Source organism: Orbicella faveolata, unplaced genomic scaffold, assembly GCF_042242905.1.
Source record: "Orbicella faveolata isolate gen_17 unplaced genomic scaffold, um_ofav_v1 contig_14, whole genome shotgun sequence".
In the NCBI taxonomy this organism is placed as follows: domain Eukaryota; kingdom Metazoa; phylum Cnidaria; class Anthozoa; order Scleractinia; family Merulinidae; genus Orbicella; species Orbicella faveolata.
Genome location: NW_028301541.1, coordinates 14,356,086 through 14,372,317, shown reverse-complemented (window position 1 = coordinate 14,372,317; position 16,232 = coordinate 14,356,086). Strand labels below are relative to the sequence as shown.

The 16,232-nt window shown below is 36.9% G+C and overlaps 1 protein-coding gene and 1 long non-coding RNA gene across 7 annotated transcripts; one reads left to right on the top strand and one right to left on the bottom strand.

Moving 5' to 3' along the window:
- Positions 1-970: 970 nt before the first annotated feature.
- Positions 971-6,320, bottom strand: LOC149114132 (uncharacterized). Of its 4 annotated transcripts, none has more exons than XR_016206418.1 (2): positions 5,841-6,320; positions 971-3,255 (listed from the first exon to the last, which is right to left on the bottom strand). It is a non-coding gene; the product is annotated as an uncharacterized LOC149114132 (long non-coding RNA). The 4 variants fall into 4 exon arrangements; XR_016206421.1 differs by lacking the exon at positions 5,841-6,320 and adding an exon at positions 5,139-5,474; XR_016206420.1 differs by lacking the exon at positions 5,841-6,320 and adding an exon at positions 4,726-5,097.
- A 1,157-nt stretch (positions 6,321-7,477) lies between these two features.
- LOC110047361 (carbonic anhydrase 2-like) lies at positions 7,478-13,245 on the top strand. Of its 3 annotated transcripts, XM_020753108.2 has the most exons (9): positions 7,478-7,716; positions 8,116-8,218; positions 9,087-9,163; positions 9,416-9,454; positions 10,059-10,372; positions 10,887-10,979; positions 11,409-11,472; positions 11,596-11,756; positions 11,913-13,245. In XM_020753108.2, the coding sequence occupies exons 3-9, from the start codon at positions 9,100-9,102 to the stop codon at positions 12,276-12,278; spliced, it is 1,101 nt and encodes a 366-aa protein (XP_020608767.2). In that variant the 5' UTR covers positions 7,478-7,716; positions 8,116-8,218; positions 9,087-9,099; the 3' UTR covers positions 12,279-13,245. The 3 variants fall into 3 exon arrangements, with proteins under 3 accessions (XP_020608767.2, XP_020608766.2, XP_089143727.1); XM_020753107.2 differs by lacking the exon at positions 8,116-8,218; XM_089287601.1 differs by lacking the exons at positions 8,116-8,218; positions 9,416-9,454.
- Positions 13,246-16,232: the final 2,987 nt, after the last annotated feature.

The window sequence follows — 16,232 nt, the reverse complement described above, 5'->3', positions numbered from 1 at the left end:
TTAAAACTCGGTCGAAGCAACCAAACAGATGACACATTTCGTATAGCCTATAGAGCTTAATCTTTTGCTGGGGTATTTTATATCGATATCGTAAGAATGCCACAACATATAGCTCTGAAAATATTTGAAAGAAACGTCCCAAGTGCTTCTTTTTGCCGAATCTATACTCTAAACTGTTAGGGAAATGCTTAACTATACATATCTTGTTGATTTCGAGTTAGAAACTGTAAAATTAATTTACATTCTAAGATTACTTCAGGGAATGTAACTTATGCAGCTTCATCTGGTAGTTGCAGGAGAAAGGAAAAGATATAACGATAATGTGCTGTTGTTGCTTTCATAAGATTTCATGTCAGTCACTGACATGAAATCTTAAGCAAAAACAGCACACAGTAGAAGTTCTACCGATTGTAGCCCTTCTCACATACGAGTCATCTGACGTACCGAGTCATCCGAGGTGATATTGAAGTGGGCGATGATTTCAATCTTGAATTGCGTTATACTGAAGCCTGTGGAATGCGGTATTTTGCAGCGTTCAGCAGCCCCCAATTAGTTCTCCTCAGTTTAAAGGGCTCGGATCAATGTTAAGAAAATAGAATTTGGCTTTGATTTTAATTGCGGTCAGCCAAACAGAAGTTGCCTTGTTAAGCAAATAAATTTGACCTGGCCAACTCAATCGTTGTTGCTGCTATATCGTTGATATGCTTTGTAAGCACTGGAAGGATAGAGTAAAAAGAGAGTTTAAGCATGACTTTACGGCAGACGGCAAAAGGCAAACATCGATTACCTTTGAATTTGTGTCCTTTTCTTCCAATCCTTAACTAAATCACACAAAAATAGAATAATGTCTCCTACTATTCACCGCAAATACAAATATTTTTACTCTACTGTATAGACAGCTGAAGACAGACGACAAAAGTTTCATTTTTGCTGTTTGCCGTTTTACGTAACGTCATGCTTAATCTCTCTATTGTCTTTTGTACGGAGATTTATTAGAGTTTTTATCATATGCTACAGACAATATCATATTTGTTTCCATTCCAACCCTGCCTCATACCAATTATGTTTTTGTTTGACGTTCTTTTTTCTTGCATGGCTCTCTACCCAGTGGCGTGAGAGCTGTTGGGGTTTCGGAACTTTTTAGGGCACAGACTGGTGTGTTAAACGACGGGTTATGATTCGGAAGCTACATCACTTAAAGTTACAAAACACAACAACAGAAAATGAAAAGGACTGATAGAGTGCTCAGTCATGTTATGTGGCATTAAAACAATGTTTTACCAATCAGCACATGTTTTTGTCTTACAAGCATTCAAGGCTTTTAAAAACTTCCTTTCATATGTTAAACCCAATATGATTAAGTCCATCGCGAGGAACTATTATTCATTTTTCAGCACCCTAAACATACGTATTGCTCGATCAGCATTCTTTGACACAGTAGCTCTGTTTTGCATTTTCACTTTTCCTTGACATGCCCACCTGTGTGATCATTTCACGTGCATATGCACGTGAGGGCACACAATTTTTGGCCCTTCGTCATACGAGCACTACACCTCTCGTGAGATCCAGTTATCCAGTGCAATATTTACTGTGTTTTGACGAGATCATAGATAAATATTTATACCATGGTCAGAAACACTGATACTAATCTGTGAATTCATCCTTCAACACCAATCTGCCTCACTTGAATTCCTTCAATTAATAACTGAAAACTCCAGGTTTTCATCAATGATGTTGTAAAGGCTCGATTTCACTAGCTACTGATTATTGTAAACAGCTGTTGTTGTTGTTGTTATTGTTGTTGTTGTTTCTTCTTTTTTACTTTTCCTTGCACTTTGGAGATTGACTGCGTGTATTGCCGTAGATCCATGTCAAGATCTCTTTTTTCGATGAAATGATTATCTTCAAAACCATAACCATGGAAATGTATGGAGATGCAGAAATAGCATGGAACATGGCAATCACTCAGCTGACAAAGTACTACCTTCTCTAACACGTGAACCAATAATCCAGTATCGTATCACTCAAAGTGTGGCTAATGGCTTTGAAAACCTTTACGTGAACAATTTGCATGACTTAATGCAAGAAGATTCCTTCTTTTCCCAATCTGTAATAAATGGTGATCACTGTGCATTTCCAGAAACGTCTTATGCAATACAGTACTCTGGAAGTATATATTTATATTACAAACTGCATGAAACTTATGCATATGAAATACAATGTAAAGAGAATCTTTAACACCACGACGTCTTTGTTTCGTAACTTGAATATACGTAAGTTTTTTTTTTCTAAACTTTGCGAAAGTTTAGAAAAAAAATCGTTGCTAATTTGCTTAAAGGTTATGTTACATGACGCCGATTTTTAACGCCGATATTTTTACTTCATGTTACACGAAACAACTTTTGACGCAACTTTGTTGCGGCAACGGTATATTACACGAGACGATTGTTTTTTCTACATTCAAGCAACAATGTTGCAGGTTTTTAAATCACTTACAAAAAGCTGCAACATTTTGCCGCAACGGAATGTTGCGTCAGAAGTCGCCCTCTGCGCCAAGTTACACGATATCCATTTTTAACACAACAATGTTGCGTTAAAAATCGGCGTTGAAATCGGCTTGTGTAACATCAACTTAAGAGCATATCCATTAGAAAACCAGGCAGGAGGTGATACAACTCAATTAATCGCCGATTTCGCTCAAACTTGACCTAAATGTTGGGTAGGGTGAGTGAGTGATTATGGCAAAAAAAGAAGTTTAAAATATTTTGTTCCCTTCAAGTAACACTAATTGACACTAATTTATGCGTATTTAAACAACAAGGAAAGCAATGTGAAAATGAAATCCACTTCTTGGTTCCATCTTAAGTAAGGTGCATATTTCGTAGTGTTGTAAATAGTCTTTAATTGATGGCAAATATCTGCATGGAGAAACAGCACAAACACATTATTTTAACATGAATAGTGAGAACAATCAATAAAGTTCTCAAAAACGCCATAAAATGTTTTGTTACTTCAACATTTTTTTCTGTACTAGCGTACCGTTTACATGTGACTTGACGATTTATGGCCATTTCATGAACATCATTTAAAAAACACAAAAATGAAATCCACTAGCTGGATCATGTTTTACAATTATCATACTCAAGGGGCAGTAGTTCAGTCAAACTTGGCAATCTGATTTCTCTTCTTGGCTCCATCTTAAATAAGGTGCATATTTCAAAGTGTTGTAAATAGTCTTTAATTGATGGCAAATATCTGCAATGAGAAACAGCAAAAACTCATTATTTTAACATGAATAGTGAGAAAAATCAGTAAAGTTCTCAAAAACGCCATAAAATATTTTGTAACTTCAACATTTTTTCTGTGCTGGCGTACTGTTTACTTATGACTTATCGATTTATGGCCATTTCATGAACATCATTTAAAAAACACAAATATTTTCAGAGCTATATTTTTTTGCATTCACAAGATATCGATACAAATACAGGGGCAGAAGATTTAACACACAAGTTTTCTCAATTTACGCTTTCAGGTGTAAAAGGCGGTGTAAAATAGAATGGAAGCAGAAAAAAAAATATAACCACAACATAAATGTCACTTAGAGGGGATTTTGCGCTTTCTTTGATTCTTGGATTTTGATGTCCTTTCAGACTCAGTGTCCAGTTTTTTGTCATTTTTTCCGTTTCCGATCCACGTAAAAAGTGATATCCATCACAGTCCCACTTTCATCATCAGAGGTATCAACAGGTTGTCGAGAAAGCTACTAAAATGGCCGTTCAAAATCCACAGACATGCATCTATCACTGCTGCTATAACATTTTTATTATTGCTGTTATTATTATCATTATTTTATTATGCTTTTTTTTTTTTTTTTGCTATAACTTAAAGATTGCTCTCAAAACCCACAGCATTCCGCCATCTTTTAACGATGCCATGCGAAAACAATTTGTATCACAATGCATGACATGACATGATGAAAGGAAAATAACTGCTCACTTTTCAATGGTGGCTCAACGTCGTCAAGGGTGGCGGGGTCTTTTGTGGTGGTTTTTGAAAGAAATCTGTAGGATATAGCAGCAGTGATGGCTGTCTGTCGATTTTGAACGGCCTTTTGAGTAGCGATGTTGACAAGCTGTTAATATCTGTGTTGACGAGAACATGCAGGATGGCTATGGATATTCTCTTTAAACCTCGGTCGAGGCAACCGAACAGATGACACGTTTCGTATAGCGTATAGAGTTTAATCTTCCTATGGAGTATTTATATCGATATCGAGAGAATGCCACAAAATATAGCTGTGAAAATATTTGAAGGAAATGTCTCAAGAGCTACTTTTCGCCGAACCTATACTCGAAAATGATAGGAAAATACGTAGCTATACTTTTCTCGTTGATTTCGAGCTAGATTAACGCAAAAAAAAAAAAAAGAAAGACAGAAAAACGGCTTTGGTGTTTTAAATGGGTCTACGTTCATGAAATTGTCATAAATCGTAGTCTTATGTAAACAATACTATGAAATATGCACCTTACTTAAGATGGAGCCGTGGAGAGAAATCCGATTTCCTATAATTTAAATAGATCGCTACACTTTGAGTCTGATAATTGAAGAACATGATCCAGGGGATTTCATTTTCACATGGCTAAACCCTAGACCAAAGACAGCTAATTAAATATACATAAACTAAAAATATTTTGACCTTCTTTTTTGCCATAATCATTTACTCACCAAACTTAACTTTTGTGCCAAGTTTGAGCGAAATCCGTGATTTGAGCTGTATCGCCTCCTGGCTGGTTTTCCCAGGTACACGTTTTTAAAACTCAAGGAATTATAATTATAATAGTTTAATGATTTCAGATCGAATTTTCTATTAATACTTTAATTTATTAAGCAGAAAAGACACTGCTTCTGTAATCAAGTGTATGTATAGCACATATTGCCTTAACTTACACAATATTTAATTCTTTATTAGGCAGCACGACACAGCTCAGACTTATGGTTTTATATAGGTAGCGTTTTGCGAATTTACAGGCTTTTTTGTTCGACTGGAAAAAAGAAGGTTTGTAGCTGGACAAAAACAAGTTATCGATGATATCTTTCGCACATTACAGACGAGTCAATAAATAAATCTGTAAAATTACCAATGTATATGGTGTAAAGGGCTGGGCGGGGGGAAAGCTGTCTTCCACCGAATTGTTCGTTTAAAGATCCTAAAACCTTTCAAGCAAACTCGCAGTTCAGTCTCATCTCCCTAAACCTTCTCAACATTCTTCAGGCCAAAGTTTAGAACTGCATCTAGTGACTCCTATCACTACATCGCAGTCTGCAACTGAGAATCCGTGAGTTTGATTCATAACCTAGCGTTTCACAAGAACTGGCTCAGGTTATTATACACCTCTAGCGGTTTATACCCTCTGTAGAGAGGCGAGCATTTACCTCAGCTGAAAACGCGTATTATAGATGTCCAATTCATGGCTACATTGAAAAGGGTGTAAATTTTATTTTAAATACTTTGACCTGACAGACTAAAAATTGACAATTGTGAATTTTGAATTGTTGCATGATATAAGCATTAAGTGCGGTTTCACCAAATCGTGCTAGTAAGGTTGACTAATATTCAGAATTATGGTATTCACGCATATGTGGTCCATTCACGTGCATATCCACCCACGTGCATAGGCACGTGAGGGCACACATTTTTGGGCCGTCATTGCAGAAACACTCCAGCTCTCGTGAGTTCTAAACATCAAGTGCAATATTTTCAGTGTGTTGACGAGATCATAGATAAATATTAATGCCAGGAACACCGATATTAATCTGTAAATTCATCCCTCATCACCAACCTGCCTTGCTTGAGTTCCTTCAATCTTCAATTGAAATCTCCAGGTTTTGTCACCGGTAATGATGTGAAGGTTCGATCTCACACCTAGCTGATTCTTGCAAACTTGCAGATTTTGTTTTCTTTTCCTTGATTGTGCATTTTAGATAACGGTTCTGTCGTTAATTGCACATATGTTAAGATCCTCTTATCTCGAGCAATGATTCTCTTGAAAAATACAGCCATGGAAATGCATGAAGAAGCAAAATGCAGTCAGTCACTTGACAAACTACCACGTTTCAACCACGTGAATATCTCGTGCAGTAAATAATCCAGTATCGTATCACTTAATTATGCAAAGTGTACATTGTGTGCCTATGTTTGGCTTTTTCTTGCTTGTTTTTACCATTTTAAAAATGGTTTTGAACATCTTTACTTGTACAATTTACATGACTTAATCCTAAGGAGACTCCCGCTTTCCCTAATCATTAATAATAAATGTCCATTGTGCACATCAAAACTCTTGCAAACGTCTTATGTAACACGGTACTCAGGGGGGTATATATTTAATAGGATTTTAAGTGCTCTACTTTAGACTGAACGGACTTAATTGGTCTAAATATACCTATGACAGTCAAGATTTATATTTACAAACTGTATTATACCAATGTATATGAGATACAATATAAATAAAAATCTCCATGACTTTTTTCCTTGGTAACTTGATCATTTGTAAGTACATTTTGACTAGTAAATCTTTTTTTCTAAATTTTGAGAGAGAAACCTCGTTACTTTGTTTTGAAACCAAACCATCAATGATAACGGAAGTAATTTCTAGTGAAATTTTGTTACTCAGAAAAGACACCGGTTTTGTAATCAAGCCTATTTACAACGTATATTGCCTTAACTTACACAATATTATTAAATTCTTTAGATCATCACGAACGTAAATAGCGTCCGGGGGTGGGCGTGGGAAAGGCTGTGTCCAACCGAATTGTAACCTTCTAACTTACTAAAACCTGGCCAAGTTTGACTGTTCTGATGACCTTTGCCAAGTGAATCTCATCTTCCTGAACCTTTCCGACATCCTTCACTTCGTTTGAAGTGATTACACACCTTTAGGGGCTCACACCCTCTGTAGCGAGGTGAGTATTTACCCCTCCTGAAAAATTATATTATAGAGAGCCATTTTGCGTCTACAGTTAAGAGGGTGTTGAGTGTATTTTGAATATTTTGTCATAACAGACTTAGAGTTAACAGTTGTGTATTTTACATTGTTTAGCAATATCGCAGTTTCTACGTAATTGTGCCAGTATAAGGTTTGCCAATATTTCGAATTTGATATTTTCTTTCGGCTTCTTTTACCTTTTTTCATTCAACAAGTAACCCTTTTTGTGGATTATTTCTTCAAAATCACAACCCTAATGGTTTATTTGTTTGTCAGTAAGAATTTTTAGGTGTTCTAAAAATTGCACGGGTTGCAAGTAGTGGAAAAGGAAAAGTTGTTGTCAAAACAAACCAAAATATGTTGAGAAATATTCCCAGATGACAGTCAAAGTGAACTATAAATATCAAGATATTCCTTTCTTGGAATATTGGAATATTTGAAATTATTTTGATTATAATTAGTATTTCTTGAAGGTATAAAGGGACATGAAATCTGACTTCTTTTCAGTGTTAATCTCGATCGCTTCGACCGCTGATTAAGACGTGGAATTTATCATTCGTTCAGTGATCGACGCGATCGCGGCACTCATAATAGCCTTGTTTTTTCTTCTACGATCTCTTTTTTTTAAATTTATCTTGAAACATTTGGCTGGTTTTCTAGTCATTTCCTGACCTGATTCAAGCAGCAAGAACTTTTTGTCATCCAGAAAGACTAACCTTACCTCATCTTCAAGGTAAAGTATAAATTTAGTTTCGTTTTCATTAATGGGGTATCTGATTAACTGCATAGTGATGTTGTAAGCAAGCCACAGACGATAGGTGGTGTTTATTCTTTGCGTACAGGTTTTAAGTGATCGATCTCAAAAATATAGGGAGTAGTGATTGCGAGAAGGATAAATTAAATAAGTATGTAAACATTTGCGGGTGGGTCGCGTAAACGAAATTTGTAACCAAAACTAGTCTTTCCTAGGTTTACTTTGCCTTTGAAGCGCTTGCAGAAAGCATAATTCCTATGAACGATCTAATTACTTGAAGGTTAATAACTAAAAATCTTAAATTCCGAAATCCCTTGGATGACGCGCACAAAATTGATGAGAATTGAACAGTCTCAGTGGCTTTTTCTTTTTCGCCAGTTTCAACTCAAAACGCGCTCAACTGAACAACGCGGTCCTTCCATCAAAGCACACAACAAGGAAAGATTTATCTGGACATTGCAAAGGAAATTGAAGTGAACCAGTACGTAACTTGTGCATTGTAATAGCTTCTTTTTCCGTCTCATTTTTTTCTTAAATCTTGGTTGCAAAAAAAAAAAAAAAAATGCCGTCTTCAATTAGAGAAAAAATATATATTACAGAAATCCTTCTCGTGTTATCATTACATGTATATACATTTACACAACATGTACGGCTCATCAAATTATTTTTTTGTAAAAGAAAGCAATTGTCCGTGTGCCAAATACTCGTCACCGCAAGAGGTTGGTTTTTATTTCATTCTTCTTTTGTTGACGTCGTGTTTAAAGCGTTGGTTTATCTTTAAAAGTGGATGACGCACCAGGGGGCCGCAACTTTCATTCTGACCGAGCTGATATAAGAACCTAAAAAACCTGTCGTCAGGACCCCAAACTATTCTTGCCTAAAAAAGCTTGATAATATTCGAGTTAGCTCAGAGCTCTCCTTAGTAATCATAAAGGGAACTGACTTCTGAGTCGCTGTTAGGTTATTGCTACTTTTACTAATTTGATTAGCTGTTGATCTCGCCTTACCTATAATATTGCTTTGAAATCGTGAAAATAATACTTCTTAGTACTTGGACAAACGTTCATGAATATATTCTTAGTTGTGTGATGTCAGTAATTTCAATTGCTACGATTATTAATTTTACTGATTTGAATTTAAGACTTTTTGAAAAATATGCTCTACTATATTCAGCTTCTAGTCCATTCTGGAAATAAACGCTTTATAAATAACCATTAAAGATAGATCCTGAAAAAAGGGGAAACCTATATTTATATTCGTACATGTACTCTAAAAAATGGTGCAATATTAGTCATCTTTGACGTAATTTACATCTTATTTTTGTTTTTTTTTCCTTTTTATTTTTACAGCAATAAAGTTATTATGGATCGATTTCTTTTAATCGCATTTCTTTGTGTCAACTGGTCACATCTTGCCTTCAGCCAGGGTAAGTACGCAGTGGTGTTATTTACAATATTGATCTTAAAGTCGGAAGGTTAAAAAGGTTACATAAGTGAGCAGAAAGGTTTATCAAAATAATGGTTTGAAGTTTCACTCAGTAAGGTTCGAGCTTTTTGCAATACACATACAGAAATTTAAATAAGCTAGCAGAATTAGGAGGGTGTATTAGACTTATGATAGTCAGGCTGAATTAAGGCATAAATAATAGTCCTGATTATTATATGTTATTATCTTTTAGCTGCTTTACCATGGACCTATATTCCAAATGCTTTACTAGGTAAGAATTTACTTGATATATAAGGCTATATATCCAAAATGATTTGTAGATATTTAAAAGGGATTTAACGCAAGCTCCCCTTTCTGACATATCTTCAATTTCTACACTATAGTCTGAGGTTTGGTTTTTACACTTAAATGTCAAGATAGGAATCTGTTGGTTTTTCAAATATGGATCAATACTTTGCTTAATGAGAAACTCTCGACGAGTGACCTCTTGTAAAATGTTTCAGCAATTAACTATCTGTGCACCACTTTAAATGCCCTAACTAAGCAGTGCACCATGGTGGGTCTCTATTTATCTTCACCTTTCTTAACTCACCCTCCATTCAAATACTCTTTGAGGAAGGTTTCAGAATGTCCTGTTGTTTATTGGCGTTGCGTAGGCTCTTCTTGGTTATGTATCGTGTTGTGGTGTGTGTATTAATGTTAAGTTTTTTTGCAATCTTTTGTATTACGTCTTTGGTCAAGGCACCAATCCGTAACACGCTAGAAACCATCGAATACCATACGAAACTTCAAGTTTTGTCGAAAAATTCATGTTTCTTACAGCTGTTTCTGTTCTGGCTTTAACCAAATAGTCCATTCTTTTCATTTTGTTTTAGGTCCTGCTAACTGGGCAGGTATATGCAGCACAGGAAAAAGGCAATCACCAATTGACATTAAAAGCTCCGAGACAACTCTTGACAAAGGCTTAGGTGCGTTCACACTGAAAAACTACGACAGGAAACTTAACAAAACCTTTACTGGCTCAAACAATGGCCACTCCTTGGGAATGTCATTCCCTGCAGGAGTGTACAATGTTAGTGGAGGAGGTCTGAACGATGTTTACACCACTGTTCAGTTTCACTTTCACTATGGACCAAACAACACGGTGGGATCGGAACACATTGTGGATGGAGAACATTATGCCGCTGAGGTGAGTGCGCGGGCAAACAAAATAATGTTATTGTCATAAAAAAAATCCAACGAGATTGTTTATGTATAGGCGGTTATTTATTCAGTAAATAAAAACAATATCCACTGGTATGTCTAAAAGTTTAATGAGTGCTTTTAGATCGCAATTTGAATTGTGCACTTTCTATCGCTAAGCATTTCAGTTCTCTCCAGTGCTTCTGTATACAGCCCTACTCCTATTTGCGCTTTCTTACGAAATCTCAAGAAATACAAGGCTCATCATTGTTGAGCTTGTCAATGCAAGGGAAATGAAACTGTCATTTGAAAAAAAAAAAAAAGATCTATCTTGCCAACAGCTCAAGGGTTAAAATGATGATGGTGATGATCATGACCATAAGAGATCTTCCCTTGCAATCCTTGTTGTCATAATGGAACCATCTGCAAACGATAGAAACAACAGCAAAATGCTTACTTTACTTTGTACTCTTTAATATTCTCACCAAATGCTTAACAGTATTCTGTTTTTACCTTGACAGTTGCATTTTGTTAGCTACAATACCAAATATGCCGACCTTATGGACGCACTCAACCATGAAGATGGCCTCGCTGTTCTTGGTCTCTTCATACAGGTAACTCAGATTAAAAGGTTTATTCATACTAAGTAATTCGAAAACAACTGTAACTAAGCAAACTCTTTATCAGCAGTTCAAGCTTTTGACTGCACATATTACAAACTACATATACTGCTCGCAAATGAAAGTATGTGGCGTACATGAAACAGCCCTCCATCTGATAACATTTTACTCACAAAAACATAAACATAAAGAAGAATGCAGTAAAGTCTTTATTCTTAAATACTTTTTTAGAATTTGGACGACCATTCTCTCCGTTTTTGACATCAAAATAAAGTTCGTATCTATCTACGCTTATCCGTGTTAGCATGCGATTTCTTTAGCTTTCTGCGCATGCTCTACTTGGACGATTGGTATCATTGGTGCGATCCTTTTTAGGAAAAGTAAATTAACATATATTGTTTTCTTTTACTCATACCTTTTCAGGTCGGAGGCAGAAATAACACAGCATTTTCATTTTTGGAAAGTGCCCGAAACTTGACTTCGAGTTGTAAGTGATGTTTTCTGGATATTATAAGATATATATATTTTTTTTCATACTGTTTTACATATTATAATATTTAGTCCATGTAGTTATTTTAATACATCGGCTGGTTTGTCTTATTTTCTACAGACACCTCTATCAGTGACATTCCAGCTTTCAGATTTGACAGAATATTGCCAGCAAATAAGACCAAGTACTTCCGGTACAGTGGTTCACTAACTACTCCCTCATGTAAAGAAAGTGTCACGTGGACTGTGTTTAGGGACGCTGTCAACATATCGCAGTATCAGGTACACTATTGACCTGTTAACGTGTCTTTTAAAAGCTTCTTAGGACCGTTATGTTTTGAATCCATTTGCCATAAACACGAGCCAGGTTTCTGGTAAACATAGCGATTGCCTAGTTCGATGGGTGCTTGTCACTAATGTGGGGTTTGTTTTTCTCAGATGAACCTTCTGCGTCAACTCAGGAAGACTTACACCACGACAAGTGTCGGCAATTTCCGTCCCGTACAACCACTTTACGACCGAATCATCAGAGCTAGTTTCCAAGTTGCAGAGATGACGAACACCACTTCTGCTAAGATCGACACCACTGTCACTAGCAATGGGGCGGAAACTACTACTCCCACCATAACTGACCAAAACGGTACCTCTTCAATCTCTTCTACTGGTGTTGCTACTACAACTGCGGAGGAATCACCCCCAGCTCCAACTGTCGAATTTGACCTTGGATCATCAGCAGTTGGGATGACCACCGGCCTGTTTTTGTCGATTTTGTTTGCTTCCATGTCAGCTTTAATTGTGCATTAGAACCAAGTCATGTTGATCGAATTGTAGTTTCCTATCTAATTGTCTTGCATCTGAGTTATTTATGAAATGACATTTCAAGACCAGTCCAAAGTAAGAGCGATTACTGCGTCAGTAACTTCTGGCAAATTGCAAGGAATCTGTAACCTGTAGTCAGGCTATATTTTCGTTTCACCTTAAACTTCACCTTGTTATTAGGTCCACTTGATCAGAGTCCTCAGTATTCCTCTCGGATTGGGTCCCTTGGCAAATGGTTTGGTCGGTATACTATGTCCTTTGATGGCAGTTTTCGACTACTCGCAAACTCGTAACCTTCATTTTCACCCTTCTCCCAGTGATTCAAGCTCTTCCTATTTCTCCTTTTTTTTTTTTTTTTTTTTTTTTCACGTAGATAGGGGTTACCCCATTCCCGTTTTCTAAACTTAACTGTAGGATTGCGGCCTAACTCTCTGACCAGCCCTGCAGGATTAAGTTCATAGCTCCAGGATAAATGAGGCTTTCCCAAAACATTCACCACAACAACAAGATGAATATCCCTAGGTAACGAATTTTCTGTTCTAGTTTAGGAAATAGGCCAGCTAGAATGGCCAGCAAAACATTTTAGCAAACGACCCTAGAATTTGCAGAGTTACAGGTTACAGGTTCTTACGTCCGACCAATGGCAAGAACGCATGTTTTGCTGCTACTCGACCGATCAGAAGCAAAATAAAACTAACAGGCTTTGGTGCGTGCGTTTTCCCGCGCATGATGGAGGCTGCAATTGGGGTTTTATTGCGAGTTCTGGTGCGTTTAGCGGAGTTGGTGGAAGAAAAAGCCCAATACCACAAAAAAATGTAAAAGAAAAAAAGAGAGAAAAAACACAAACATAACACCCAAACGATTCACCTTTAAATTAAGTAGTATCGGCATAAGCACCTCATTTTATATATTATCTGTATCAAAGGAAAGAAATAAAGAAGCTTAAAAGAAATACCAACTGTCTTCCTCAATTGTAGTTATATGTAAGTGAATGGTTGTAGTGCATCACTAAAGGCTAGGTCAAGCTAATTTAGACAATTTCAGCACTTACCAGACACTCACAGAATCGACTAAAACTTCAAAATAATTGCTTCAAACTGCAGAAGAACACGAAAATGCCAGACTCAATCACGGATGGGCCAAGCTGAAGAGATTTAAAAGGACTGCATTCAGGTAAACTTGAAAATCAGATCGAGACCCGCATTTTTTTCAACTTTGCCTCAACTTGTAGCGAGGTGTGACTAAGAATGTTCGGAAATCATCTACATTTGTTACTGGCGATGATTTTGTCTGTAATAGGCCTTTCTATGGCATTATCTAAGAAAATCGGTAACCCATCAAAACTGGTTGTCACGTGACTGTCCGGAGAACCGTACGTACGCAGGTACATCACTTGCACCGGCAAATTTACAAGCTTTCAAGGTCTTGTTTTCGTTCATAACACAGAAAATTACCTCTATTGGCCTTTTTAAAAAAATAGGAAGATCAGAAGAAACACCAAACAATGTTTAACAAGCACAGAAGAGGAAAATCATGACAACGATGAATCATTTAAAACCTTCCTGGCGAAGAATAAGTGGATAATGTTTTCCTCTCGATGGCCGCAAATCAAAGACAGATTGTTGAATTAAATGCGGCGTCTAGGACTTGAGAAAACAACATGGTAATGTAGAGTATTGCTTCGAAGTTAGATAAGAATTTTTAAAGGACTGGTGAAGCTACGGCCGATAAAATAACTGCCGACGGAAAAAGAAAGATTCAAATCAAGCTTTAGCGTGAATAATTTAGAGCTTGTCCATAATGAAACCTGGCAGGAGGTGATACAGGTCAAATCACCTATCTCGCTCAAATTAAACTTGCCGCAAATGTTGGGTTTGGTGAGTGAAAGATCATGGCAAAAATGTAGGTCAAAATATTTTGTTCCCTTCAAGTTAGGGGGACCCTTCAAGAAAATGACTATTTGACACCAATTTAAGATATTTAATTAGCTCTTTTTCGTTTAGTATTTCTACAACAAGAAAGGCTATGTGAAAATGATGAAATCCACTGGATCACGTTCTACAATTATCTCTGAGTCTCAAAGCACAGATATTCATTTGAACTAGGCAATTTTATCCCTTTCCATTGCTCCATCAAAAGTAAAGTAGATCTTTCGTAGTGTTGTGAATAGCCTTTAATTGATGGCAAATATCTACAATGAGTAAAACCAAACACACATTTTTGTGTAGGATTTCCCACACTTTGTCAACGCCAGCGAAATTTATGTATTTATTTATTTATTTATTTATTTATTTATTTATTTATTTATTTATTTGTCCACGACAGGAAAGCGTTCGTCACGTAGTTTCTACCTGGCGTGTAGACCGCGTTCAATTAGCAAAAGGTTGAATGTTTTTGTGCGGCGGCCATTAGTGTGATTACTCTTACCGGGTGTTGTTTTTTGGCGAATTTTGACTTGTTTTTGAGATTCTGAGGGAGTCTTAGGCCTTAAGTCTTAGTGTTTTTTAGCCACTCGCTGCCGTATTTATTTTTGACGGGCCATTTATTATAAGGTGGGTAAACATTCGCTTTCTCTATACGCGCGAAATTCTTGGATGAATAAGGAACAATTAAACAATCATACAACAATCATACAAAGTTCCAGTTCTCGGACAGAACTTTCTGCCATTTCATATTTAAATTATGTCACATTGAAATTCCTTCGATCAGCTGAAAATCCCGACAATTTCTGCGGAAAATGAATTGTAGTAAACATTGTGCATGTCGCGCCGCGCAGTGTGCAACTGTCGAAAGAAAATTTACACTTGATTGATTTCATTACTTTGAACTCCCGTCTATTACTAAAATCAGCATATTTATATCAACAACCGCAGTCTTACGGACAGATATAACATAATGACAAAGCCCAGTATTTTCCTGTGTATTTATGGTTACCAAGTTGAGGTCCTCTCGACTGACAAACCATGATTTCTTGATACGTTGCGTGACGGTGCTGTTTCCGTAGACTCACAAGTTTAAAAGGACTAAATATTTGCATTTGCCTTCAAACTTCACGCTAAACATTTTCACATTTACTGGTCATGTTTAGCCACAAAAGCTAATTTCTAAAAGTATAATTTACCTACAGCTTTCGCAGCTGAAAGCACGAATATTAGCTGACATTTCCAAGCGGAGCTGATTTGTCGTAAACAAGCTCCGTGCAACCAGCGACCGATTCTAAAATTTCCGCTGATGAATAAAAGTAGACAGCATTTCTATTACCGTTCCTTGGTTCAGGCTTACTCTTATGGCTTTAGAGTACTTCTCCGAATAATTTCGACTGAATACAGACTGAACTTTTCATGAGGGGGGGGGGGGGGGGGGGGAGGAAGCGTTTGCTAAGGCTAACTGAACTATTTGTCTCCACTGGAACTAATCAACAAATTCCAGGACAAATGTAGCCAGTGAAATAAAGCTGTTCCCAAAGTAAACATCCCCAAGCCAACGCGATTCAAAAGTTGTGTTCGGGAACATTAATTGTCCCAGTTATGTAGCACGTCATCTGACATCCCGACGAAACAGGCCACGTTATCGTTTATTGCACGGTCCAGAATCACAACCAAAACCTAAACCGTCTCGTCTGCACTTGCTTTTCGATGATGTCTTTTGTTTTCGCCCCCGCTGCGAAAAACAAGCCTAACCTGCAAAATGTGTTTACTTCAATGACTCTTTCAATAAAACTCCCCCCCCCCCCCCCCCACTCCCCGCCCAATAACTTGGGGCCATATATATATGTCTGCTGACTTCTGTTTTTTTTGTGTGTGTTTTTTGTTTCTTTTTTTTTTGCTGGGTTTTAGTATACGTTGTGAAACAACGGTTACACGGGATTTTGCCAAGGTAACAAAAATGGCACACGGAGGAAAACCTTTTTTCCTTTTCGGTTACATACTAATGACAAAC

What these genes read in the sequence shown, in the direction of transcription:
- LOC110047361 (XM_020753107.2), top strand. Translation starts at nt 9,100, where the DNA reads ATGGATCGATTTCTTTTAATCGCATTTCTTTGTGTCAACTGGTCACAT. An exon ending in GAGAACATTATGCCGCTGAG is followed by an intron (nt 10,373 to 10,886) that starts GTGAGTGCGCGG and finishes TTACCTTGACAG; the next exon opens with TTGCATTTTGTTAGCTACAA. An exon ending in TCAACATATCGCAGTATCAG is followed by an intron (nt 11,757 to 11,912) that starts GTACACTATTGA and finishes TGTTTTTCTCAG; the next exon opens with ATGAACCTTCTGCGTCAACT.